The following is a 26,183-nucleotide window of genomic DNA, read 5'->3' as shown; positions in this document are numbered from 1 at the left end:
AGGTCAGATTATTATTAGTGGGTAAGTTGAATGTGCAATCACAAATGAGTGGTAAATGTGTACAGTGCACCCACTAAATTATTTTATGTGGGTGTAAATGAAAATGATCATTACTTTATTAGTCTTACCTTTTCTATTTGTGTTTAACTCTAGCTGTCAACCAGATACAAAGAGCAAATAAAGATGGAAACTATTAAAAGTGGACTCATATATTGAATTCATGACATCATTTTCTTTTAATCGACATTTGATTTGAGTATTCAACAAACTAAGTTCAGTATAACCAAATAGATGAACCCACAATATTGAATCATTCTTATCCTACTTCCCACTTATTATATACCCATTATTATTAAAACCATTAATTGATGGCTCCATCTCGTTAGGCAAGACTCTCATGCAATTCATCATTAATAATATAAAGATCAATGATGTTAAAATCACTAAAAAAAATTATTATAAACAATACATTTTATTTACATTAAAGATTAAGAAAATATTTTCAAGGGAAAAGAACAATATCTTGAAGGGAAAGGTCTTCCAACTTCCAGAAAAAAAACAATGTTCACACAGCCGATATACATACCAAAAAGTGTAAGCAGATTTCTCAAAACCAACTTCAAATATACCATTCATTATAATATCAAGAAACCTTCCCAGTTGACATTTAATCACCATCCTGATCATTCCTTTCCTTACAAAGAAGTAATATTTCTCAGGCAAGGACAGCGCAGAAGGGATCGCTGAATTGTTTATCCAAATAACATAATCCTGTCCTGAATCTACATACAAGAAAATCTAAAAAGAAGAAGAAAAAGAAACTGCTTAATGTAATTAAGAAAGGCATACATTCGGATCAAATGAAGGCAATAACCATTTCTCCTCCTCGGCTACTTCGTCCGTGTTGATGTACGGACATGAAGCAGACCACGAGCGCCATAGTCATGGAGACAGCCACAGAGCTCACAACTCGGAAAGTAGAAGAGAATCGCCGCTCTTGCAGACCCCATAATGTCCTAAAGAACAAACCCAGACCGTTCACCACACTCCCCAGCAGCAGCGCCATACTTACCTTCCCTTCAAGGAGAAAACTGTTAATTAAATGAACTCAGAAAATCTCTCTCTTCACTCTTTTAAATGACCGGCAGCAGTAGAAAACAAAAGGGTAATTGAGGTGTTGTATGTTTTACTTTTTCATAACAAAAGCTGGGCTCGTAATTCACCTATCAGATAGATAGATATTTGTAGATAAAAAGAGAAGAAGGTTGCTTGTGCGTTGGTTCCCATTTTTTTCAAGGGGTGTGAAAAGATTGAAAGATGTTAACATTTGATTGTCATGTCACTCACGAGCGCATCTATACATATACACATATATGTTTTCAAGAATTCGAAAGGACTGGTTAACTACTTAACTATCACTATTCGCACAAGATAAACGACACATAAAGGTTTACGGTTGCTTTCAAAAGTGACATACTAATTTCTTGTAAGAGTATAGAATTTATGGGTGGGTTGAGTTTTACTTACTACTACTTTTCACAGAAAGGGATAAAAACCAACTACTGGAATTTTTTATTTTTTTGGGTTATCCAGGGGGTGCCAATGCCAACTTGCTGGCGTCTCAACTATTCTTTCGAGACTTTGAAGTTAACGGTCAGATTAACTTCTAATGGTTTTCTCTTATTATTATTCGTTAGGATTCGAATTCAGAACCTTTAAAGTAATACACCTAAGAATTCCAAACGAATCGTCAAACTATCTAGAGATAGTTCAACTAACTGATTTTGTCATCCAAAAACAGTATTTAGAATAACTCTATTCAATTCATAAATCAAATATATCTAGAAGAATATTTTAGTTGGCGATATGGTAGCCATCTTTGAAATCTTGCACAACAAATAGAAGACAAAACAAATTTCCCCTGAAACTGGTATACCATATGATTTATGTAATGAAGTATTTTTATTGATATAATGTTTTTGACAACTATCGAATACAATCTTATTGGGATGGTTGAGAATTTTTCAATATTAAAAATATACTAATTTTATACAGAAACAAAAAGCTTCCATAATAATTCAGTTAGGCATATTACCACTTAAAATATAAAAGATGTGATATGTGATGGAGATTCCATTAGATTTTTGCCAAAGCAATTAATAATTAGAAATTGGTTAAGGATATCCGAGGGATCACGATGTCATGTGGCAGTGTCATGAACAATTGATGAAAAGAGCATTGGTAAGTGTTATGATTTATGATCAATTGCAATCCTTTTAAATCTTAGATTATAATATCTCTGCGAGCGTCATTATTTTTCATAAAGTGTCAATTTATGCTGCCTTCTAAACTGTTTTTCTTTTCCTTTTATTACAAATTTATTATTTCACTTCATTGATACATCATTAGGATTTGATGAATCTGGAATCTCCTTTTTCAAGAATAGCCCAATGCTTGTGCCATTATTACACTTACAAGCAAAGTCAAGTATCATACTGCCCTTATTTTTTGTTTGTTGGGATACTGTTTGATGAAGACTATAAACACACACAAGAAAGAAAAAATAGCTTGAGGATTGGATCTTTGATCATAAAACTTAGCAATAACCCCTTCCAAAGCCTTTTCAGAAATTGCTTCCATACAGAATTTGATATCTGATATTGCATTTTCAGAAGTTGCTTCCATACATAGAATTTTTTATCTAATACTTGCATGTTTGCAGGAGCAACGGCAAGTCAGAATGAAGTATTGGCCGACTTCCAATCGTCAGATCATACATGAATAAATCCTAGAACCGTTCTCAATCATTGTCTTGTCTATAGCCGTTGCCCTCCTTTTCTTTTTAACTAAACAGAAAGAGGAAAGAGCAATAAACAATAAGTTGAATGGGGTAAACTGTCCACAAACATAAAGGGGCTTTCGGTTGGATACACATGAGATAGGATATAAGTTCAGAACTAAAAGCAACTATTTTTAACATCGAAACTTTACATGCATTTCTCTGGCAATAGAAGGAAGCCATCGCTCCCCTCTAACACGTTTCAATTCAGCAACTCTTTCCTCTTCTCTTTTTGCTTTTGCTTTTGCAGCTGCATCTTTAGCTTCTAGTCTTGCTAATGATTTCTGGCTGGCATCTCTTGCTGCAGCCAATATATCCACACCATCCACAACAACAGCTTGGAGTTGTCGTTTGAACTGCAAGCAGATTAGACAATTCATATATGACTACAAATGAATAGAACAAAGTGTCATGAAGTGACAACAGTAAACAATATATTGTATATATGGAGAAAGAGAGCAAACCTTCTTTGATTTCATATCAATCTCTTTTCCTGGAAGGATGTTAGGTTTTTTACAGGGTCCCTTAAATTGATCTGGAGACATACAAAACATTCAGTCTTCACATATGTGAATTGTAGAAATGAAGAAATGCATCAAAAGGTCAAGATTAGAGAATGGGAAAACTTCAAACTATCAAAATCCCATAGCGAAAAGGTCAAGGTCCGATAAATTTAGGCAATGCCACAAATTCAGCTCCACTGAAGTTGTATCCCAAATGCATCAGCACTCAAAACTCCAAAAGTGATTTTGCACTTTAGTATGTTGCTCTTTGCTTAACGCGTAAATCTACATCTTGAATTGGTTCCATATAATAGTAACTACTTGCCACAGAACTTAAGAACTCAAGAGTAAGTCAAATGATTAACAGCTGTGGCTTAAAATTAAGAATGCAGTTTGAGTAGCGCAAAACAATCAATAAGTAAACCAGTCTAAGGAGCCCAGCATCACCATTTTTTTTTTAAATTTTTTTTGCCAAATCAACATGCCAACATAGATGCTCTTCATGTTGCAGAATCCAAGTAATCTTAATTGCATTAAGTCACAATCAGAATATGTGAAGAATATTGATTTACCCTTATGATCAAATACTATCCCAGGGGCAGAATTTTTAAATAATCGAACTCCTCCATCGATCACTTGATCTTTTTCCAGGAAATGAACAGGATCTCTCACTATCTCTAAATTCTTCTCTAAGATATCATCCAAAGCTTTTTGTGCCTGTCATGAAGTTTATTAGTTAATGCAGACTCTGTAACATAACAAAAAAAAAAAAGGAAGAGCGAAAGAAAGAAAAAAAGTAAGAAAAAAAAAAAGATAAAGATGACTTCCAATTTGATGCAACTTCTACCTTATTAATATATATATTTGAGATGTTGGAATACTCACCTAGTTGAAACACTAACAAGCCATTTCTTTCTTTAAAAAAACAGTATCCATGAGTTATCAACTCAAGTTAACTCTTCATCAGAAAGATAAACCACTACCATTCATGCACAAATAAAAAAGGCCAATATCACAAATGCAAAAGAAAGATAACACATGAACTATTAAAAATACCAACATATAAACTATGAAGAAAAGAGAACTATTTGTACAAATATATAAGAGAGCCCTTCAGCTTTAATGTATATATTCTTTTAAAAGAACAAAAAAATTCTAAAGAGAGAAAAAATAAGATTGAAGATGATGAAAAATAAGATTGAAGATGATGCAAAATGACCTTGACTTGGTAGTGCTTGAGTTTTTGGGGTTTATGTTGGTGGTCCTCTTCATAACTACAGTCTGTGTTTGAATTCGAATGGGTGATGGATTTGGTTGAGCCATTGGTGAAACCAAAAGTAGTGGTGGATACAACCGATTCAATGGCTTTCCTCCACTCGGCCGTCCCATCTTCTTCTCCACTGCTACTGCTGCTCGGACTTCCCATCAATAGCTAGCTTCCACCACCTGTTCGACAAATTTCTTCTCAATCTGTGAAATACGACAGCGTCCGTGCCCGATTCAAAATGCAAATATTTGTTAAGAGGAACGATAAGGGCTTGGCCCATTAAGCCCGCGAAAGGTTGCCGAAATAAAAATCAAGGAATAGTGTTTGGTGGTCAAGTCCTTATTCATGAATTATTTTATGGGAGAATGACAATTTCCCACCCAAGGTTTGGGGTAAGTTTGTTTTCCCACCATCGAGATCTATTAGTGAAATCCATTAGCTGACATGATATAGCCATGGTAAAGATGAAAATACCTCTTACTATTTGACTTAATAGTTTTTTTATTATTTTATGTCATGTCTGTTACTGATATTACTTAGATTGGTTAGTAGTTCCATTCAATAAGGCCCCAGATACTTTGTCGGTTAGAGAGTATATTGGAGCATCTCAGATAGTTTAACATGGTTGTTCTTAGTTGTTAGTAGTGGCAGTTATGTAGGAAGTAGTTGCTTAAAATAAGGGGTGTTGTTAAACTTCAGTTTTATATGATGGTTTGCTGCATCTATGTAATATCATCATAAATAATATAATTCTTGTTATGTTTATGTTCTTTCTATTTTCTCTCTCTGCAAATTTCTTCACCTCTATTTATATGGTATCAGAGCTCGGTTTGTTGAAAAGAGAGAGAGAAAATAAAAATTTTCAGAGGTGTTCTCACGTTGCAAAGTTGGAGTCTCACAATGCAACATCTAGTGCAATTGTACTTGAAGTTCTTACAGAAAAGAACTATGCTGATTGGAAAGTACGGATGAAGAGCTACTTGCGAGGACATTGTTGATGGATCTGAAGCTTAGTCCACAGGAAATTAGGTCGGCTCGAATGCATGAAAAAAGAATAACAGCAAGGCGCTGCACATAATTCAAATTTCTTGTGGGTCTAACATGCTCTCCTAATGAGAGAGCTAGATTTTGCAAATGAAGCCTGGGATAGTTTGGCCACAGTGCAAGAGTAGGCAAGCGGAGCTCGAAAGGCATTTTTGGAGGCTAAATTGCGAGCTTGCAAACAAGGTAATGATTTTGTTGCTGCATTTTCTCGCAAGGTTAAAGATCTTTGTGCTTAGTTGGAAGGAATAGGTGTTAAGATGGAGAACAACACTCGAGTTGCCATCATATAAAAAAAATTCAGAATTGAATTTGATGCAATGAGAGTGTTGGTTCAGAAAGATTAACCTCCAATGAATGAGGCAATTAGTCTCTTCCCACAAGAAGAAACGCTACTTGAATGAAGCAAGTTAGAGAGCAAAACCACAAGATATGAAACTTCAAATGAAGCTTTATTTACTGATGCTCATGGAAAATTTCGAGGAAAGGGATTATTTCAAGGATCAACAAGGTTGCAACAGAACCAGCGACAACTATGAACAAATTCCCATGATGATGATTCTAGAAACAATCGGTTGCCATCTAACAACAATGATCAAGGAAGCTCAAGGATGTGACAACCTCGATCATTAGGCAATTATTCAAGGAACTTCAACTGTTACAACTACGGCAAGAAATGTCACTGTACTAGGGATTGCTGGCATAAGGAAGGGAATTATAGTGCAATATAAGATAATGCAGAACAGTTAGAGGAGAACTCTGATGACAATAGGAATGAAGAAGCTCTATGTGTTATGGAAAAATTAGATCGTGCAGAAGATCTATGGTATATTGATTCAGCATGTTCAAATCACATGACTCCAAGGGATGATCTTTTTGTTACCAAAGAACCATGGACAAATAGCCCAGGGGTCACAACCGGAGACACACAACTCTTGCAATCAAAGCACGAGGTCGTGTTGAAATACCAGAGCCAAATGAAGATATGAAAAAGTTGTTTAATTTCCTTCATGTTCCTAAACTGTGCAAGAATCTCATGTCTGTAGGACAACTCATAGACCGAGGCTATGATGTACATTTCAGTGACATGAGTTGTGAAATTTTCAATCAAGAAACTGGTGATTTGGTAGCTCAAGGCAAGAAAGTGGGAAGACTATTTGCTCTAACAACGGAAGAGTCATCTACATCCAAGAATAATTTTGCTCTTGCTCATCTTTGACACAAGAGGTTAGGACATTGCAATCTTGCACATGTCATAGTTATGTCAAAGAAGCAGTCAGTTACTGGAATCATAGTTAGTAAATACGGGTACGGTAAAAAAATGGTACGGGAATTTTACGGGAATAATATGGCAAACAGTAAAAAATACGTTTATAAAAATTCGACCTTAAAATTCGGATACGGGAAAAATATGGTACGGGTATATACGGGTTTAATATGGTATATTGTCAATAATACGTTTTGAAAAATACGACAATATTAATCCTGATTTTAGTACTTTTTATGATCATTAAATTAATTATTCTTTATTTTTCCTTATAGGTGTATGATTTATATCTTTTTTAATTATAATATTTTAGTTTATTATTACAAATATTATATAAGCGATCAATTATTAAATAAAACAAACAATTTTATTTGTCTTTAAGTTGAAGAAGAAGAAGATAAGACGAAGAGTGGTGTTTGTTGACGAATAGCTGAAGAGGAAGAGAGGTAGAGACACCAAAAAAGAGAAGAAGAGAGAAAGAGGGCACAAAAAAAGAGAAAAAGAAAGAAGAGGGCGCCAAAAACAGAAGGAGAGAGGAAGCATGCGTAGAAAACAGAAGGAGAGGCGCCAAAAAGAGACTGACATCGCTCTGGGTAAAAAGAGACTGAGCATAAAATGACGTCGTTTTGATCAAATTTCACCTAAAATGATGTCGTTTTGGCTTAGTAAATAACAAAATTTTATTTTTAAAAATACGGTCGAATTATACGCGAATTATACGGCTAAGGCATATAATTCGCGTATAATTCGGTTGTACTTATAGAATACAGGAATTTGCGTTTTATACGCAAATTTACTAACTAGGACTGGAATTCCCTTAATTCAACACTACAAAAGATATACTTGTGAAGCATGTGCATTCGCTAAGGCAACAAGGCATCCCTTCGTCCTCTCTAATGTTTTAGTAGACTATCCTCTTCAAGTTGTCCATAGTGATGTTTGGGGACCAAGCCTAGTTGAGTCGCATAGTCGAAAGAAGTACTTTGTTTCGTTTATTGATGAATATTCGCGGTATACATGGCTATATTTTCTTCATCATAAACCTGAGGTAGTCGAACATTTTAAAAGCTTTAAGATTCTTGTTGAGAATCAACTTAACAGGAAGACAAAAGAATCTCCGGACAGACAATGGTGGAGAGTTTGTATCACAAGTTTTGCGATTTTCTCAAAGAGAATGCCATAAAAAGGAAACTAACACGTGTTAGAGCTCCTCAATAGAACGATATAGCTGAAAGGAAGAATTGCCATATCGTTGAAGTTGCTAGAGCAATGCTTAATGAGAAACACTAGCCGAAGGTCTACTAGGCTGAAGCCATGAATACTGTTGTGTATTTGGTCAATCGAATGTCACTTCGAGCTAAAATGGAAGTTCCTTATTAGCTTCTATTCTAAAGGACACTAGATCTAACACATCTACGTATATTTAGTTGTATTGCGTATGTGAAGAGCATTGATGAAGGAAGAGACAAACTTGACAAGAAAGCTATAAAATGTGTTTTCGTTGGCTACTCATTGGAAAGGAAAGCATATATATGCTTTGATTCTCTCAACAAGCATATATATGAAAGTAGGGATGTTTAACTTGATGAAGAATCACAATGGTACTACCAATCTCAAGGAAATCAAGAAAATTTACTTCCCTTCATTCCACATCATAAGGAAGAAAAATCTGATTCAGACCCGCAAAATCCTCCAAAAAACCCCAGTTCTTCCACTCCAATCAATGTCCTTGCTGAAATATGTCGCTACTTAGCACGTGAAAAATATCCTTCAAAAAGGCTAACTGATCATTATGTCACCAATCTTCATTATGTTTATATGATGCAAGTGATAAACTCACATATATGAGCCAAATAGTTATGCAGAGGCATTAAATGATCCAAGATTGCGACATGCTATGGAAGAGGAAATGGAAGCATTAACTAAGAATGATACGTGGGATCTTGTCCCATTGCATGAGGGAAAGAAGACCATCAATTGCAAGTGGATTTACAAGATTAAGCGTAAATCCAATGGTGAAATTAAGCACTACAAAGCTTGATTGGTGGCAAGAGGGTTATCTCAAACCTATGGTAATGACCACGATGAGACTTTCAGCCCCGTAGCCAAGGTCACAAGCATTCGAGTTATCATATCAATTGCAACTACAAAATGATGAAAACTATATCAAATGGACGTAAAGAACACATTTTTGAATGGAGAAATTGACAAAGAAATCTATACGGATCAAGTGGAAGGATTCGAAGATAAAGGAAAACTAGATTATGTTTGCAAACTCAAAAAGGCATTGTATGAGCTCAAACAAGCTCCGAGAGCTTGGTTTGCTAAAGTTAGAGAATTTTTTTACTCTTAGGGTTCGCTGCTTCACATGTTGATTCTTGCTTGTTTATAAGAAATTGTCATGAATCATTAACAATATATGTTGTATATGTTGATGATCTCATTATTTTGGGGAGTAATTATGAAGATGTTAGAAGGACAAAGAATGATTGATTTGTTCCAAAGGTTTGAGATAAAAGACTTCGGAGAACTTCAATTCTTCATTGGAATTGAAGTAGTACGAGATGATCATGGAAATTTTATCATGCAGAAGAAATTTGCACTAGATCTGCTAGTGACGTTTGGGATATTGGACTCCAATCCAATGCCAATACCACTAGAAGTGAATCACAAATTGTCCAAACATTAAGGTGAACTTATACATGAACTGCATATTTACTGAGAGATTGTTGGTAGTCTCATTTACCTAACGATTTCCCATCCAAATTTAGCATATGTGGTAGGAGTTGTGAGTCAATTCATGCAAAGTCCAAGGAAACCTCATATGAAGGCTATCAAATGTATCTTGAGATATGTAAAGGCAACAATCAATGAGAGAGTTTTCTATAGATGCAGAATTTCAATCAAACTTTTAGGTTATTGTGATGCAAATTGGGTCAAAGATTCATCCACATGTCACTCAACATCTGGGTTCTGCTTCAGTTTGGGTACAGGAGTTGTATCTTGGGCAAGTAAGAAACAACGTATAGTAGCATTGTCTTTTACTAAAGCTTAATACAGAGCTGCAATGCTAGCCACTTGTGATAGTATTTGGCTAACTCAACTACTTAAAGACTTGGGCGAAAAGGTTGACTACAGTGTTCAAATCAAGAGTGATAATATCAGCTCTATAATATTGGTAGCCAATCCGACATATTCCAGCTCGTACAAAGCATATAGAGATTCATTATCATTTCATACGGGAAAAGTTCTTAACAAGGAGATAGAGATGGTATATGTTTCAACAGATGATGAAATCGTTGTTATCTTCACTAAATCCTTAAGTCTGGAGAAGTTTATCAAGTTTAAAGCAAGCTTAGGAATAAAGAATGCTGGCACCAACTAAGCAATAAATGGAGATGTTACTGATATTGCTTAGATTGGTTAATAGTTCCATTCAATAAGGCCCTAAATGCTCTGTCAGTTAGAGAGTATATTTGAGCATCTCAGATAGTTTAGCATGGTTGTTCTTGGTTGTTAGTAGTAGCATTTATGTAGGAAGTAGTTGCTTAAAATAAGGGGTGTTGTTAAACTTCAGTTCTATATAATGGTTTGCTGCATCTATGTAATATCATAAAAAATAATATAATTCTTGTTCTGATTCTGTTCTTTCCATTTTCTCTCTTTGCAAATTTCTTCACCTCTGTGTACAATGTCAACAGAGTCAATTAATTATATACACACTCTTTAAATATGAAATTATCAATATGCCTTCAACTATATATGGGAATGTGAATTACCAGTTTGTCCCTCTAGTTTCTTTTTATTAAAATAATGTTTTAAAACAACGAAGTTATCGTTGAGATTTTTAAATTTGAAACATTTAAAATTACCATTTTGTCCCTCTAGTTTCTTCAACCCTAAACTAAGTGAAGTATCTCAACCCTAAACTAAGGATTAGCATTTACTAACATCTATAAATCGTAATTTAGATTGTAAAATTACAATGTATCTTATTTAAGAAATTTTGACAATTGAAACCCAATAAAAATAGAGAATTCAATATAGCATAAAGTGTTAACATTCAAAAGATACAAAGAAAGCAGAAGCACATAACAAAATTTAATCACCAACTCTTGAGTAAACAGCATGTTCTCACCCAAGGTTTAGTGAAATCCAAGGTTAGTATCCCTGGTTTCATAAATTCTAGATTTCCACCCTTAGATGAATGTCGTCAGTCATGGTTGGGTTCTAAGATGTGATATTACCAAACTACCATTCACCCATTCCAAACCACCATTATAGGTCCACACCCCATCCTAAACTGCCACCACAATCAGCTAAACCACCCCATCCCAAACCGCCACCACAACCGGCCAAACCACCCCATTCCAAACCACCACCATAGTTGGCCCACCTTACAAAGCAGCACCAACAGCCGACCAAACAACCACCATCGCTCATTAGTCATTCCAAACCACTACCACAGCTAACCAAACCACCCTATTCCAAACTACCACCACAGCTAGCCTAGCTTACAAAGCAACACCCACAAGTAGGGGTGTTCAAAAGAATCGATCAGAACTGGAACCAACAGGTACCCGGGGTTTGGTTTCGATTCCTACTTGATATCGACCATCAACGGGTAGGTTTCGGTTCCCAAAATTTAGAACAGATACTATGCGATTTTGGTTCTTGTAGTCACGAACTGGAACCGGGAACCATAACCATCTTTGTTAATTTGTATAGATTACGCCGTTGAATACTTAATTCTTCTGTACGTGTTGTTAGTAGCAACAATCTCTTTGTTTTGATCATTAAGCCAGGAAAAAGAAGCATGTAAATAATAGTTTTATTTATTGATAGCATAATATCACATAAACATTACGTATATAAACATTATATGTACTTTAAATTCTTTTCAAGTTGATTTTGTGATTTTTCAACAGATTTTTGTAATTTGTAATGTGAAATTCTTAGTTTCCATAAAGTTGAATTGGAGTTGGAATCTCTGTTTTAAAACCCAGACTGGATCGGTCGGTCCGACCGGTTAGACCGGGACTCGGCCTTAACTCTGATCCGAGTTAACATAAAAACCGGAAATAACATAAATTCGCTTTGGACCGGTAATAGGCTGGCTGAACAGTGAAAACCGCTGGTCTGACTGGTTTGGAGATTAAAATGGTTCATTGTTTTGGGTTAATCTGATCCCTAATTCCAGATTTGCAGCATGTTTTATTCTCCATTTTATTGAGCCAGCAAGCATCCTTCATTTCATTTCAACACCATTTTCATCTCCAAAGACTAAATTGCATCTTCCATTTTCATCTTCTATTCTTCTTCACTTACTCTAAAAGCTACTGTGTAAAGAAGAAGAAATAAGGGGAGGGTAAGGAAGAAGAAAAAGAAGAGAAGAAGATTAGAAGAAAGAGGAGGAGACGAAGAAGAATAGAGGAAGGAGACGAAGACGAAAGAGAAAAGAGAAAAAAGTTATTGAAAAAGGGGAAAGGGATAGAAGAAAGAAGAAAGTGACGAGGAGAAAGAGAAAAAATGAGAAAGATGAAAGTGATAGGGAGAGAGAAAAAAATTGTTAATAATAAAAGTTGTAAGTTATTTCAAATATATATGGACTCATGTGTAAATTTTAGGAGTGTATTTGCGGGTTTTAAAACTTATAAGGACTGAAAAGTTATTCAAAGATCTGTCTGTTGTATACCAATCAACCCGAAAATAGACCTTTTGACCGGGTCAAGGAACAGTCCGGTTTTTAAAACAATGGTTGGAATGCCTAAAGTTTTTATAATGTATTTGTAATTTTATTCTTTGTTAACAAGTGCTTTTTTGGGGGTATTTGTTGAGTTTTTAAGGGATTTTTGCTCATTTTATAAACTTTTGGGGGGTAAATGTAATTTTTTAGGGTACCCGGAATCATTCCTACAGGTTTTGGTTCTGAATACCTAGGAACCGAAATAGTCAATTTTCGATTTTGGTTCCAAATTTTAGGACTCGTTGATTTTGGTTCCTTCAAAAAATGCAAGGTACCCGGAACCGATCACCCCTACCCACAAGCCCTCACCCACCATGAAACAAATCAACCCAACATAAGAAATGTCGAAAACCAGACCAAATCGAACAAACACTCCACCATAACTATAAAAAACCAATCAATTCTTTGAATCAATCATAAAAAATACCTAATTCACCGAAAATCATGAAGCATAAGACAAACCTCACCACCAGCGAACAAGGACTGAACGGTTGAAAGGGATATGGGGGTTTTGAAGAGTTGGAGCTAGTTGCAGTGGTGGTGACCAATTTGATTTTGTTCGTTGAAAACGACCAGAATCTGATGAAGAATGACTAAATCCTAACCATAATGTTGCTAGTGAATGACGACTGAACGGTTGAAAGGGATATGGGGGTTTTGAAGAGGTGTAGTCGCTGATTGTAGTGGTTGTGAACAATTCCATTTTGGTTGCCAGAAATGGCCAAAATCTGATGAAGAACAACCGAATCCTAACCCTAATGGCGCCGGCGATCCAAGAGGTTAATGAGTTAGAAAACAGAGGGGTCTTGGTAATCTGAGGGTGCTAAAGCGATGGTGGTGCCGGTGAAGTCCAATTCTGGTAAAAAATGGCAAGATCGAGAGTGAGAGTTGTTCACACACGATTGAGGGGTTTGAGATGTGGGATTATTTGACTTTTTTATTACAAATTATTGTAAAATCTGTTTTAGCTTTTTAACTGTTAAATAAACAAAAGAGTGTTATTTTAAGGGTGGGAGTCTGGAATAAATGAAACCAAGGATACTATCCTTGAATTTCGCTAATCCTCGGGTGGGAACATGTCATTTACTCCCAACTCTTCATTGTTCTCACGCAACAAAGGCTTTATGGTACTTATTGATGAATTAGTTAGGCAAGTCGAGAGCCAAGGACTTCTCGTCATTCTCATAAGCTTGATTTTCTTTGTATTTTCGAGCCTATGGTTTAGTTTGATGTGATCTCTGCAATTTTCTGGTCTTCTCTCAATATGTAGTTGGTTGTTGTTAACAATAAGCCAAATATGCCCAGTATTTGGTTAAAGTTTGATTGAATAATATGCCCAATATTTGGCTTTACAATTTTGATTTCTCTTTGGCTTTGTTTTGTTTGTTTGTGTGGTTTTTTTTTTACCATGAGCATAATTACTTTAGTTCATAGTCATTAAAAGTAAACCAATCTCATGCATTACAGGTGATTCGACATTGAGCCAAGTGATTCAAGCTCGAGCTCGATTTTGACTTGGTTGTAATCAAGACGAGCTGAGCTGATCGTATTCTGACAATTAAAGCTCAGTTGAGCTCAAGCTTTAACTATTCCAACTGAGTCGAGCTCGAGCTTTTCAATACCTCGACTCGATTGCAACCCAATTCTTGTCAGTATTCTTTCAGTCGTCATCTACTGTTGTCATTTCCCAGGTATTTTTTTTGCTCAGTCGTCGTTGTAAGCAGTTGCCAATCGTCGCCAGCAGTTGCCAGTCATCGTTGTAAGCCATCGTTAGTCATTGCTTCTCGCTTAACTGCTTAACCTTCCGTTACATAGAACAATGGAGAAAAGGGAAATGACTTTTTGTTCCTTTATTTTTTTTTTTTTCTCTAAGTCAACTTTAGTGGGACACACAACAACCATTCAGGCAAATGCACCAAGATTTCAAATTTTAAATGTTGATTTTTCGGCTTCATGAAAATTGACCATCTTGTCCTTTTTCAGTTAAGTTAACTGACGAATTTTAATGATGAGTGGGAAATTGTTTTTTTCAAACCTTTTGGTGGAAAAAATTACTTACGCCAAACCTTGGGTGAAAAGTTGTTATTCTCCCTTATTTTATTTGATAGGTTGAACTTTATTAATAATTAAAAAAAAAAAAGTACAGTAATACTACATTTACAAACTTTTTTCAATAATATTACACTCAATAACTATTTTTACAAACGCGATGTATCAGCTAGTAATTGGTCAGCTTGCAATGGGTTATGTCTGTCCAACAATAGGTCTCACCTATCCAAATGTGATTTACCACGTCAGCGTTTGTGAGAAGTGTTTGCCAACCTATCTTTATTCAACTTTTTATACAAACTTTCTCCTACAAATTGATGTGGCAAAAGATGATCGAGTGAAAATTTATAAATCAACTAATCATCTTTTGTCATACTAGTTTGTATGAAAAAGTTTGTATAAAAAGTTTGTAAGTGCAAGAGTAATATTATACTTATAACCTTTTTATATAAACTTTCTCTCACAAACTGATGTGATAAAAGATGATTGGGTGAAAATTTATTTTAAATTTAAAATCACCTGATCATCTTTTGCCACATGAGATTATGAAAGAAAGTTTGTATAAAAAGGTTGTGGATGTAATATTATTGAAAATGTTAAGGATAGTTTGGTGTATATGTAAAGGATTAAGCTACCATAACTAGTAATCAATATATTATGTACTTAAAAAATAAATAAAAAGTATTAATTGTATAAATTCTAATTATTCAATTGTATTAAATCAAAATGTAACAATTGGTTTTCAAAATTTTGTTAAAGATAGGAAGTGCATTTACTCATCTCAAATGATGATCTTTTTTGGTAACAATAATGCTACATTTACTGATTATTGTCCCGACTGATACATCCTGACTGACGTGGCAGATGACATGGTATATGCCATCTCATCTGCCACGTCAGCTTATCACCACATCACAACACCTAAAAAAAAAAAAAATCAATTGAAAGTGATTTGCACGATTGGAAGACGCCCAAATTCAAAATTGCCTCCCAAAATTCATTTTTCACAAATTTTCCCGCACAGAAAACTCACAACTGAACGCACTCCATGTTTCAATCTCACTCCACAAACGCACCACCACCGCACTCCAACTTCGCCGACCTTACTCGCTATTGCCTCTCTGCGCCATTTCGCGGTTGAGTTCCTGAAGCACCTATTACGAAGGATGTACTTCACATGAGCAAAGGAGATGGGAACGATTTGGGTTTGGGAATGATTTGGGTTGTTTTGCAGGTCCAAACACATATACGGTAATGGAAAATGTTATAGAAAGTGTTAAAAGCAAATGTGAAAAATTGGAAATTTGCAAACTCCGGAGTTTCAGTTTTACTTGAATGATCTACCTGGGAACGATTTAACACACTCTTCAAATCAATTCCATTTTCAGAAATCCTCCTGGGCTCAAACTGGGATATCCGCTAGACATTTTTAAAAAGAAATTTTGTGTCTCCTAATCCTCTTTGATTCTTTCCTTGGGATTTTTGACCTAAATGCTACGCACCTTCGTCCTAAGATAAAAGCCTATTCGATAGCAACTTTTGTCCTCTTGTTGGCGTATTATGCATGTCCCCTTCAAGGATTAACTGTAACAGAAAAAATGGGATTTGAGAGTAGCTCCTTCTATTTCGATACGGGTTTATGGGCAATCAGTTCCTTGTCCAGTAACTTATGTCACTTTCTTTTCATGAAGTTGAATGTGGGATAATTGCTGCAAGCCCTTCTCTTTTCTTTGACTATTGATTGGATTAAGTGTAAGCAAGAAAGTAAGGAAAACAACTATTGTCGTACTCCATGCACACTCTTCAAATCAATTCCAAGTTTTTGGATCAGACTTGTGTCACCCATCTCTTCCCCTTTACCAAGTACCTTGGATTAGTAGCCATGGCCTTAAAGATTTGATCTTTCATCCAAAAAAAATTAAGAAATTTTGCTGTAGAATTGTGATTAAGTTATTGTTCTGAAGCAATGGATTCTATTTGGTTATTTTATATGTATGTCTCTTGAATGGTATGCAATTAAAATCAATGAGTGAAATTGTTGTATATGATATTTGGATTGTTAGTGTTATTTGTTATATTAAGGAGGGCACATGTTGTATTGCATGTGATGTTATCACTTGGTTTTTTTTATAACTTGGGCTCTATTATTTATTACTTATGAAAAAACAGCTTTTGACAATAGAGTAGGATTGCCAATTGTGCCATTGATATATGGTTGTTTTGTGATTTTGCTCATGACTTGTTATTTTGTATGTGTTGTCCAATTTGTTCGGCTGTAGAAGCAGGATTTCGAATGATGGTGTACTGCTTCTTGCAGGAAAATTGGAGAAAGGTTTTGTTATGAGGGCCATTTGTGCTGCTTTTGAGGAACCAAGTGAGCTAGCTGTTTGTTTGAGTGGTGGTAAGTTTTAATTTTAGTCTGATACTAATTAGGCAAAATGTGTTACACTTATTGGGTCATATATAGTTTTTCTGGTGCAACAATTGTTTAATTAAAAATATTATTTTTCATTTAAATTATTGAATCATATTATATAACATGAAAATATTTTTTGTATTTTATTTAGGGTAATCTATTTACATCATAGTACCAAAGATGGAAGAGAGTAGTCAAAAGAAATCAGAGAGCTCTTTTTCTCAATTGAACGTTGTTGAGGTAATCTCTTTGTAATTTCTTTTTATTCAGTAATATGATTTTAATTATTCTATGGTATTATTTCTACCTTTTTTAAGTATCATTATATTCTAATTTTGGCTATTATTATATCAACAAATTAGGATGATAATAAACAAGAAACAGTAGATACAAGAAGTGCAGAAGAGGAATGGAAGCCTAAGCCTGGAATGGCTTTTGATTCATTTGATAAGCTTTTCCAACACTTCAAACTATGGGAATAAAATGGGCTTTGAAGTAATTGTAAGAACTTCAAAGAAAGGAGATGATGGAGAGGTAAGATTTGCGACAGTGACTTGTTCTCGTAGTGGGAAGTCGAGCAATAACTCTAGAAATGCCTTTAAAATGCATCTCGTGACAAAAACTGATTGTAAGGCTCGGATTGGTGCATCGGTACGTTCTGACGGAAAATGGCAGATATGTTCAGTAGTCTTTGATCATAACCATGAACTCAGTAGTCCTGCCAAAACTAGATTTTTCAAGAGCAATCGCGTAATACAACCGCATGTGAAAAGGAAGCTGGAGGTGAATGATAGGGCTGGGATTAGGCCAAATAAAAACTTTCATTCCTTATTAGTTGAAGCAGGCGGTGCTGAGAATTTGCCTTTCCTACAGAAAGATTGTAGAAACTACATTGAAAAAGTTAGGAGGCTCCGACTTGGTGTTGGAGATGCTTCTGCAATCCAAACATATTTTTGAAAATGCAAAATGAGAATTCAAATTTCTTCTACACCATGGATTTAGATGAAGAAGGTCGATTAAAAAATGTTTTATGGGTGGATGCAAGAAGTAGGGCCGCATTTAAAGAATTTGGTGATGTTGTAACATTCGACACGACATATTTGACCAATAAGTATGATATGCCGTTTGCTTGTTTTGTTGGTGTTGATCATCATGGCCACTCAATATTGTTAGGTTGTGGGTTAGTCTTCAACGAGGACACACAAACATTTGTATGACTTTTTCAATCTTGGCTCGCATGTATGTTGAATTGTGCCCCTAAGGCAATAATCACTGATCAAGATAAGGCAATGCAAAATGCAATCGAGATTGTGTTCCCTAATATACGACATAGATGGTGTTTGTGGCATATAATGAAGAAATTTGCTTGAAAAGTTAAGAGGTTATGGCCAATATGAACATATTAAGTTTTCTTTGCAGAATGTCGTGTATGATTCATTGACACGTGAGGTGTTTGATGAATGCTGGAATAGATTCATTGATAAATACAACCTTCACGATAATGGTTGGTTACTTGGATTGTATAATGAAAGACGACTTTGGGTGCCGGCTTTTGTAAAAGATACTTTCTGGGCAGGTATGTCTACTACTCAACGTAGTGAAAGCATGCATGCATTCTTTGATGGATATGTTAATTCAAAAACCACTTTAAAACAGTTTGTGAAACAATATGAAAATGCATTGCGTGATAAAGTGGAAAAAGAAAGGGAGGCTGATTTTAAATCTTTCACATCATGGATCCCTTGCATAAGCACTTATGCTATTGAGAAACAATTTCAAGATGCATATACCATTGGGAAATTTAAAGAGTTTCAACAAGAGGTTGCTGGTAAGCTCTATTGTGATTTATGTTCTTCCAAAGAGATTGATTCTTATACGGAATTTATAGTAGAAGAAGATGTTGTGGTTGGAGAGACTCGCCGTCGTGATCCTTTTGTTGTTTGCTTTGATGAAGCATCTTGCGATATTCGTTGCAACTGTCGATTGTTTGAGTTTAGAGGAATTTTGTGTCGACATGCAATTGTAGTGTTGACGCGTAAGCAAATTTCCCAAGTACCAAAAAAATACATTTTAAGGCAGTGGAGGAAAAATATAATCAGATGGCATACCAAGGTTAAGATAAGTTATAATAGTTGGAGCACTAATGTTGAAGGAAAACGATTTGATCATTTGTGTAATTCGTTCACTAAGGTAGCAGATTTGGCATCAAGTAATGAGGATGATTGTAATATGGTGATGCAAATGATCAATGATATGGAGAACAAATTGATGTCGCATCAAAGTGTTGGTGAGATTGATAAAGGACTAAACAAGTCATCTAATAGTACAACAAATTGTGAAGCTGTTGGCGGTACTTCCAAAGAGGGTAGCAGTAATATTCTTACTCCACGGGTTGTTCGTAGCAAAGGGCGTCCGCCATTCAAAAGAAAACAGTCGAAGGTTGAACAAATTGTTCGTAAAGCCAAAAATAAGAAATTGCGAAAGTTGGAAATTGCTATGAGTTCTAATCCTAATCTCATACTTGGATTTAATGAAGCATCTCAGGTATGTAATTTATTTATGTTTCTTTGTTTAAGTTGATGTTTCAACATGTATGTGAATCGTAGAAATGTATGGAGCTGAAGATTGTTATTTTAGAATCACATGTACTATATATATGTGTGTGTGTGTGTGTAAATTTCCCAGTCTACTAATGTTGTTGAGTTCTTGTTGTATATTGCACAGGGATCAAAAGAACATAAAGATCAGGAAGTTGGATGTTCATTTTCATCAGCTGAAGGGCATCAACTCCATTGATTTGGATACCGTCTGGATACTGTTTGACTTATGTGTTCAAAATTAAAACTGGAGTAATTAGATTGCTTAATAGTTTTTTTTATGTTGCCATTTTTTTATGCATAGTTCATTGATTTGGAGACATTTTGCAGGACTGGTGGACAGAGTCCAATTGTACATGTACCTTGTGTAGAAGCAATCAGCAGCAGGAAGCTGATATTTTGGAGCTCTCTCGGACTGATTTTGACTTGCCAGATTGTACAAATTGCCACTTAGTGATGCTTATACTAGAGATAAATGTATAGCTTTTGGTTGGTCCTTTTTGTACAAGGGTGTATATCTTTTTGTTTGCTTTTATTGTAAAAGGGTGTATATCCTTTTGTTTGCTCTTATTTTGTTTTTTGCTTAGTCCTTTGGGCCTATCCAAAGGATTTAGTTTTAAAGGGGAGTCCCCTTGTTAGGTTGTCATAATTTTTTATTCTTTTATAAAATTTCCAGATTACCAAAAAAAAAAAAAAAAANAAAAAAAAAAAAAAATCTTGTTGGAACCATCAACCTTGCAGTCTTTCTCTAGTTTGTTGGATGGGAAGCTTGGACAAGTTTCTACTGCAGCTGCAGAAGTTGAGAAGCTGCAAAATTTGAGATGCAGTCTTTCTCCAGTTTGTGCAGAATTTAAGAAGCTATAGAATTTGAAAAAATCAGCTTTAAAGATATATTGAGGATGTTAGGATGGAACTCGAAGATGTTTAGGATGGAACTCAAAGATGTTTAGGATCGAACTTACTGTTTAGGATGAAACTGGGGAAAAAAACCAGCTATGATGATATCTTTCATGAATTTTTATTTATTTTCTTTTATGTGAATCAATATGGTAGAAATCATGTGTAATCTGCTTTTAGTTAATTATAAACATTAAAGATGCAGTTTTTTTATTGGGTAAACTCGATAATTTTATTAGAAAATAAACGAATTACAACCTAAAAAGGGGACTGCCTTTTAGAACCGTGAACCTTGGACATGCCCAAGGGACTGAACTACACAAAAAGAAATATGAGCAACATAAAAGTAACACAAACACAAACACAAGACAACCAAACTAAAGACTTCACCCAGAAACTGCAGAAAATGCAGCAATCATGTTGTAGCTCTATACACACCACCATGTAGATCACTACTTAAATTCCAGCACACACCACTATGCACATACTGCCCAAGACTCCTAGAAACTGCAGAAACAAACTGCCAGATCACTTCTTCAATTCCAGCACACACCACCCTACACATACTGCCCAAGACTCCTGGAAACTGTACAAACAAACTGCCAGATCACTACTTCAATTCTAGCACACACCACCCTGCACATACTGCCCAAGACTCCTGGAAACTGCAAAAACAAACTGCAATCTGCACACCTACTCAATCTGCACAGTGCCAAAACAAATTTTCTCAATTTCCACTATGGCCTTTCAAGTTTTCTCAATCTGCAAGAAGATCTGAGTCTGACTGGTACTGTAAGATAACTGTAGCAACGTAGTAGTCTATATGTAATACCAGAAGTACACTAAAGTATTGGTTTAAAACTTTAAATCATTAAAATTGACACATTCAGAAGCACACGTGATCAAATACGTACAGCCACACTGCATGCATATGTGTTATCAGTTGTTGCTGCTGTGCTGCTTCAGTAGTTTAATGGTGAATATGATAATAGTTTGTGATGGGGCATGACTTTTGTTGACTGTTTAGCACAACTTCTTGGACTGTGTTTGAATTAATAATGACAAAATGTAAACAAAAACTTGCATGTGTAGGAAGTGAGAAGGAAGCAGGAAGAGACATTGTATTGCTGTAGAAGCAAACTCTTAATTCAGAGCATCTTGATGGTGATGATGACGATGACGATGATGATGACGATGATGATGACGATGAGATCTTAGAGATGAGTTGTAGCAATTGTCTTTGCCAGGAACTCTGCCCATTAGACAGCCAAGTCCTGCAATGTTAGTGAAACTTCTTACCTTCTTTCTCTCATCTCTATTATACAATATATATACATCCAATCAAGCTGTGCAGGACTATTATTATTATTGTATTCAATTCTATTCAATGAAAACAAAATCACCATTGTTTCATTTGCGCTTTCATCAAACACCCTGGTAGGATTTATTGGTACTTATTTTAATGTGTCTAAACAGATATCTTTCCATATAAAAATCCCTGAAATTAATGATTAAGAGTTGTCTAATTGTTATTAGTTTAGATAACCAAATATCACATTCAAAAAAAAAAAAAAGGTTGGAATAATTAATAGGACCATCCTTAATTAAAATGGTTTAGAGAAGAAAAAATGCAATTTGTACAATAACTCTTGGTGAACATATATAAGAACATTTATATTGTTCTGTCCAATATTATTCTTGGGTATATATATAGGAATGCTAATTGATTACTCAGATCTCAAGTTAGAATATAGAAATAATCTGCACACATTTTCCCTAATTAGTATCAGACTAAATTAAAGCTTTCCACCACTCAAACAAAAAGCTGGCTCAGTAGGTTCCTCAAAACCAGCACAAATGGCCCTCAGGACAACACCTTTCTCCTACTTTACTGCAAGAAGCAGCACATACTTCAGTAAAGGGAAAAACTTCACATTTTTATCTACAAAACATAAAATCACATACAGACCTCAATATTGTGATGGTTACATCACCCCTTGATCCTTTTACCAACCTACAACCTAAAGCATTGCATAATGTAACTTTATGTGCCTAAACATACTGAAACATATCAAGATGTACTAAAATTTAATAACAGTACAAAATATTACATGGGCATCTGCTCTTCATGCGATCGCCCCTCTCAAGCCGGATTTCGGCATATCCCGACCTTCAGAATCCAACCTGCCGCCACTCCAAGCTTCACCGGCCTCCCCTCTACAAAACCCCCAATACCCTCGACCGAGATTGTTCTTCGATCACTGCGGCATCACCTAGGGTTTTTGCGCGATAATTGCGATTGGGATTTTGATTGGAGTAATTTTGGAATTGCTTAGACGAAATTGGGTGGTGCCATGCGATTGTCTTTAAAAATTAGTTGCTGATACCTGGGCATCGCGCGAATGACTACTACAAGTGGTGGTGGAAGACGATAGCCCGCGGTGCTGGTGGTAGGGTGGTGGTGGTGGGAGAGCAATTTCAATTATGGGAGAGATTTGATTTAGGGGAATGAGTGAAATTTGATTTAGGAGAAAATTTGTGAAAAATGAATTTTGGGAGGCAATTTTGAATTTGGGTGTCTTCCAATCATGCAAAATGCAAATCAATTTCAATTGATTTTTTTTTTTTTTTTTAGGTGTTATGACGTGGTGATAAGATGATGTGGCAGATGAGATGGCATATACCATGTCATCTGCCACGTCAGTCAGGATGTACCAGTGGGGACAATAGTCGGTAAATGTAGCATTATTGATTTTTAAGAGATTAGTTTAATGAGTTGAATAGGATTAATTATTTGTTATATATTTCAATTATAATTTGCTTTATTTTATTTTTTAAAATTTTCATTAGAGTTAGAATTTGTGTTTTGTTAAAAGTTTACTAGTTAAGCTAGGATTTGTTACATATTGATAGGTTTTTTGTTCTTATAACTATTGGTGCCACAATCTTATATCAGTTAAAAAATGATGGTTTTGGTCGCTTATATATACTATAATAAAAATGGCCTACGGTAACATACAAAAAGTGTTACCGTAGGTAAACGGTAGCATTTTACTAAAAGATAGACATTGGTAACACTATTTGCATGTTATTACTATTTGTAAAAAAAAATATGTTTCATCCCAACATGAATGAAAAGTGACAAAGTAAACCCCAAATGATATGATAATTTGACCTTTAAACAATAAAAAATGAGACAAAATCAACCTCATTTCATGTTGGTGGGAATAATATTTTATTTCTCGGCTAATAATTGGGTTTATGGTAACATTTTAAAAATGTTATTGTATTTTGATTATATGATAACATCATAATTTTTTTCCCGATCAATAATTGGGTTTATGGTAACACTTTTAAAATGTTATTGTATTTTGATTATATGAAAACATCATAAAAAAAACTACTACAGATATTTTAGGTCTATTGTAACACTTTAAAAATGTTACTGTAGATATATATTAATAACATTTTCAAAAAAAAAGTTATCATTGATATAAAATATGTTATAAAAAGTTAAAGAAAACTGTTATCATAACATTTTAACATTAAGGGGCTGTTTGGATGTGGTTAATATTAGATAACTGGGGTAATATTTTTTAAATTGAGCAGATGACAATGTTTGGTTTATTTGTAAAAAATTATTCCCAGAATATTTTATGACAAACAGTAGCATTTGGGGGGCATATTGCCAGGAATCTTAATACCTGGAGGGGTGGTGTTATTAAAACTTAACCTTGGTAATACAATTTTGTTTCTCATGTTGCCCTTAAACAGTTGAGCATTTGGTCCAAATTAACCTTATATTTGTTAACATTTACAATACACCCAATTCACTCATGTAGACACTTTTGTCCTTACTTTTTAAATTTTTAAGACGACATTACCCTTGTTATTGTCATTATTTACAGAAATGTCATTATACCCAAAACTAGCCACCACCTCCAGCCATCGTCAACCGTCGCCGGAGGCTGTCAAAAGTCATCATAATGGCGTACGATTAGCCGTATATGTCTGGTTGTGCGTCAATGAGGCTTTTTCCGACCATGGATCACAGATCCAAGGTCGAAAAAAGTCAGATTTGGCTATTTCACGGGCAGATCTATGGCTGTTTCACAACCAAATTTGTGGCACTGCTAGCGGCCGCCAACAGTGATGGCTAGCTGTCGGTAGTGGCTTGGCGTCGGTAGGGGTGTTTTTGTTAAGTTTAAAATGTTTTTTGGTTGCTATGGTGTTTTTGCTAAATCTAAAAAGTAGGGGGTTAAAAGAATTATTCAAAAAATAATAATTACAAATACTGTTATATTAATATTTAAAAAGGAGGGCAATTTAGTCATCAATATAACATACCCACTCATTTATCCTCCTAACCAAACATATTATTCACCAATTTATTCGAACCAACTAAATACATTTTCTAAACATTCTCAGTAATCTTCAAGGGTGCGTTTGGTTCATGGAATGTTGTATTACTGAGAATGTTATATTAATGGAAAGATAGATTACCTTGAAGATTATTGGGAATGTTTATAAAAATGTGTTTGGTTGATTGGAATAAATTGGTGGGTATGTTATATTAATATGTTTGGTTGAGAGGAATAAATTGGTAGGTATGTTATATTATTTACTAAATTGTCCTCCTTTTTAAATATTAATATATTATTATTTTTTGAATAATTTAATGTAACCCCCTACATTTTAGATTTAGCTAAAACACCCAAACCACAAAAAAAGTTTAAAACTTAACAAAACACCCCTACCCACCCCAAGCCATTGCTAGCAGCTTGCAACCACCGCCGGTCGCGGCAAAAATGGAGATCTGGCCATGAAACGGCCGTCGTTTCATGGCCAAATTTGGCTGTTTTTGGCCATGGATCTGTGATCCACAGCCGAAAACAGCCTTAGCGGCACATGACCAGCCAAATATGGCTTGTCGTGCGCTATTTCATCGTCACCGGTAGTGGTTTCCGACGGTTGGCGTTGGTGGCCAAATCCATCCACCACCCTTGGGTAATTTTTTTAAATTTCAAGGGTATTTATGTCATAAAAACTTTGTATATAAGGATAAAATAGTCAATTGGTATTTTTTTAAACTGTTTTTGAAATAAGGGCATTATTGTCCTAAAATTTTATTAATAAGGGGTAAAATTTTAACAAAAATAAGATTACCAAGTAATCTTACAAAATCTAAGAAAATGGAGGTAATCAGAATACCTCCAATATTACCAACAGTAACTACAATTAATATCAAAAGATTACCGGAATCTTATATTACTTGACAACCAAACGTAGTAATCATGTAATATAAGATTATATTACCTCTGTAATCTCATATAACTCCCAACCAAACACAACCTAAGTGTTATCATAGATAGTCTACAGTAACACTTTAAGGAAAAGTGCTACTATCCAATGTTATCGTAGATCATTTTTTTTGTAGTGATAGCACAAGGACACCCTCACCACCCAGATATGCTTTTTTAGAACAAAACCTTGGTCTTTTATATATCACAAAGACACCCTCACCACCCAAAGACATTCTTAGGACAAAATCGTGCGAGCCC

General features: G+C 35.1%; 2 protein-coding genes across 2 annotated transcripts; one reads left to right on the top strand and one right to left on the bottom strand.

The window, feature by feature from the left end:
* Window positions 1–2,937: 2,937 nt before the first annotated feature.
* On the bottom strand, window positions 2,938–4,918 carry LOC116115764. The gene is made up of 4 exons (XM_031401900.1): window positions 4,562–4,918; window positions 3,915–4,059; window positions 3,304–3,374; window positions 2,938–3,195 (listed from the first exon to the last, which is right to left on the bottom strand). Exons 1-4 carry the CDS (start codon window positions 4,766–4,768, stop codon window positions 2,974–2,976), a joined length of 645 nt encoding a protein of 214 aa, XP_031257760.1. The 5' UTR covers window positions 4,769–4,918; the 3' UTR covers window positions 2,938–2,973.
* Window positions 4,919–17,611: 12,693 nt separating this feature from the next.
* Window positions 17,612–19,924, top strand: LOC116115671 (protein FAR-RED IMPAIRED RESPONSE 1-like). The gene is given in 4 exon segments (XM_031401803.1): window positions 17,612–18,080; window positions 18,083–18,489; window positions 18,491–19,672; window positions 19,853–19,924. Coding segments are annotated over 4 exon segments (2,130 nt in total).
* Window positions 19,925–26,183: the final 6,259 nt, after the last annotated feature.

This window comes from Pistacia vera, unplaced genomic scaffold (assembly GCF_008641045.1).
Source record: "Pistacia vera cultivar Batoury unplaced genomic scaffold, PisVer_v2 Contig1223, whole genome shotgun sequence".
Taxonomy (NCBI): Eukaryota; Viridiplantae; Streptophyta; class Magnoliopsida; order Sapindales; family Anacardiaceae; genus Pistacia; species Pistacia vera.
Note: the sequence above shows the minus strand (reverse complement) of the source record. Positions and strands in the feature narration are given on the sequence as shown.

What these genes read in the sequence shown, in the direction of transcription:
- LOC116115764 (XM_031401900.1), bottom strand. Translation starts at nt 4,768, where the DNA reads ATGGGAAGTCCGAGCAGCAGTAGCAGTGGAGAAGAAGATGGGACGGCC. An exon ending in TCAAGCACTACCAAGTCAAG is followed by an intron (nt 4,060 to 4,561) that starts GTCATTTTGCAT and finishes ACTTCATGACAG; the next exon opens with GCACAAAAAGCTTTGGATGA. An exon ending in GATAGTATTTGATCATAAGG is followed by an intron (nt 3,375 to 3,914) that starts GTAAATCAATAT and finishes GTATGTCTCCAG; the next exon opens with ATCAATTTAAGGGACCCTGT.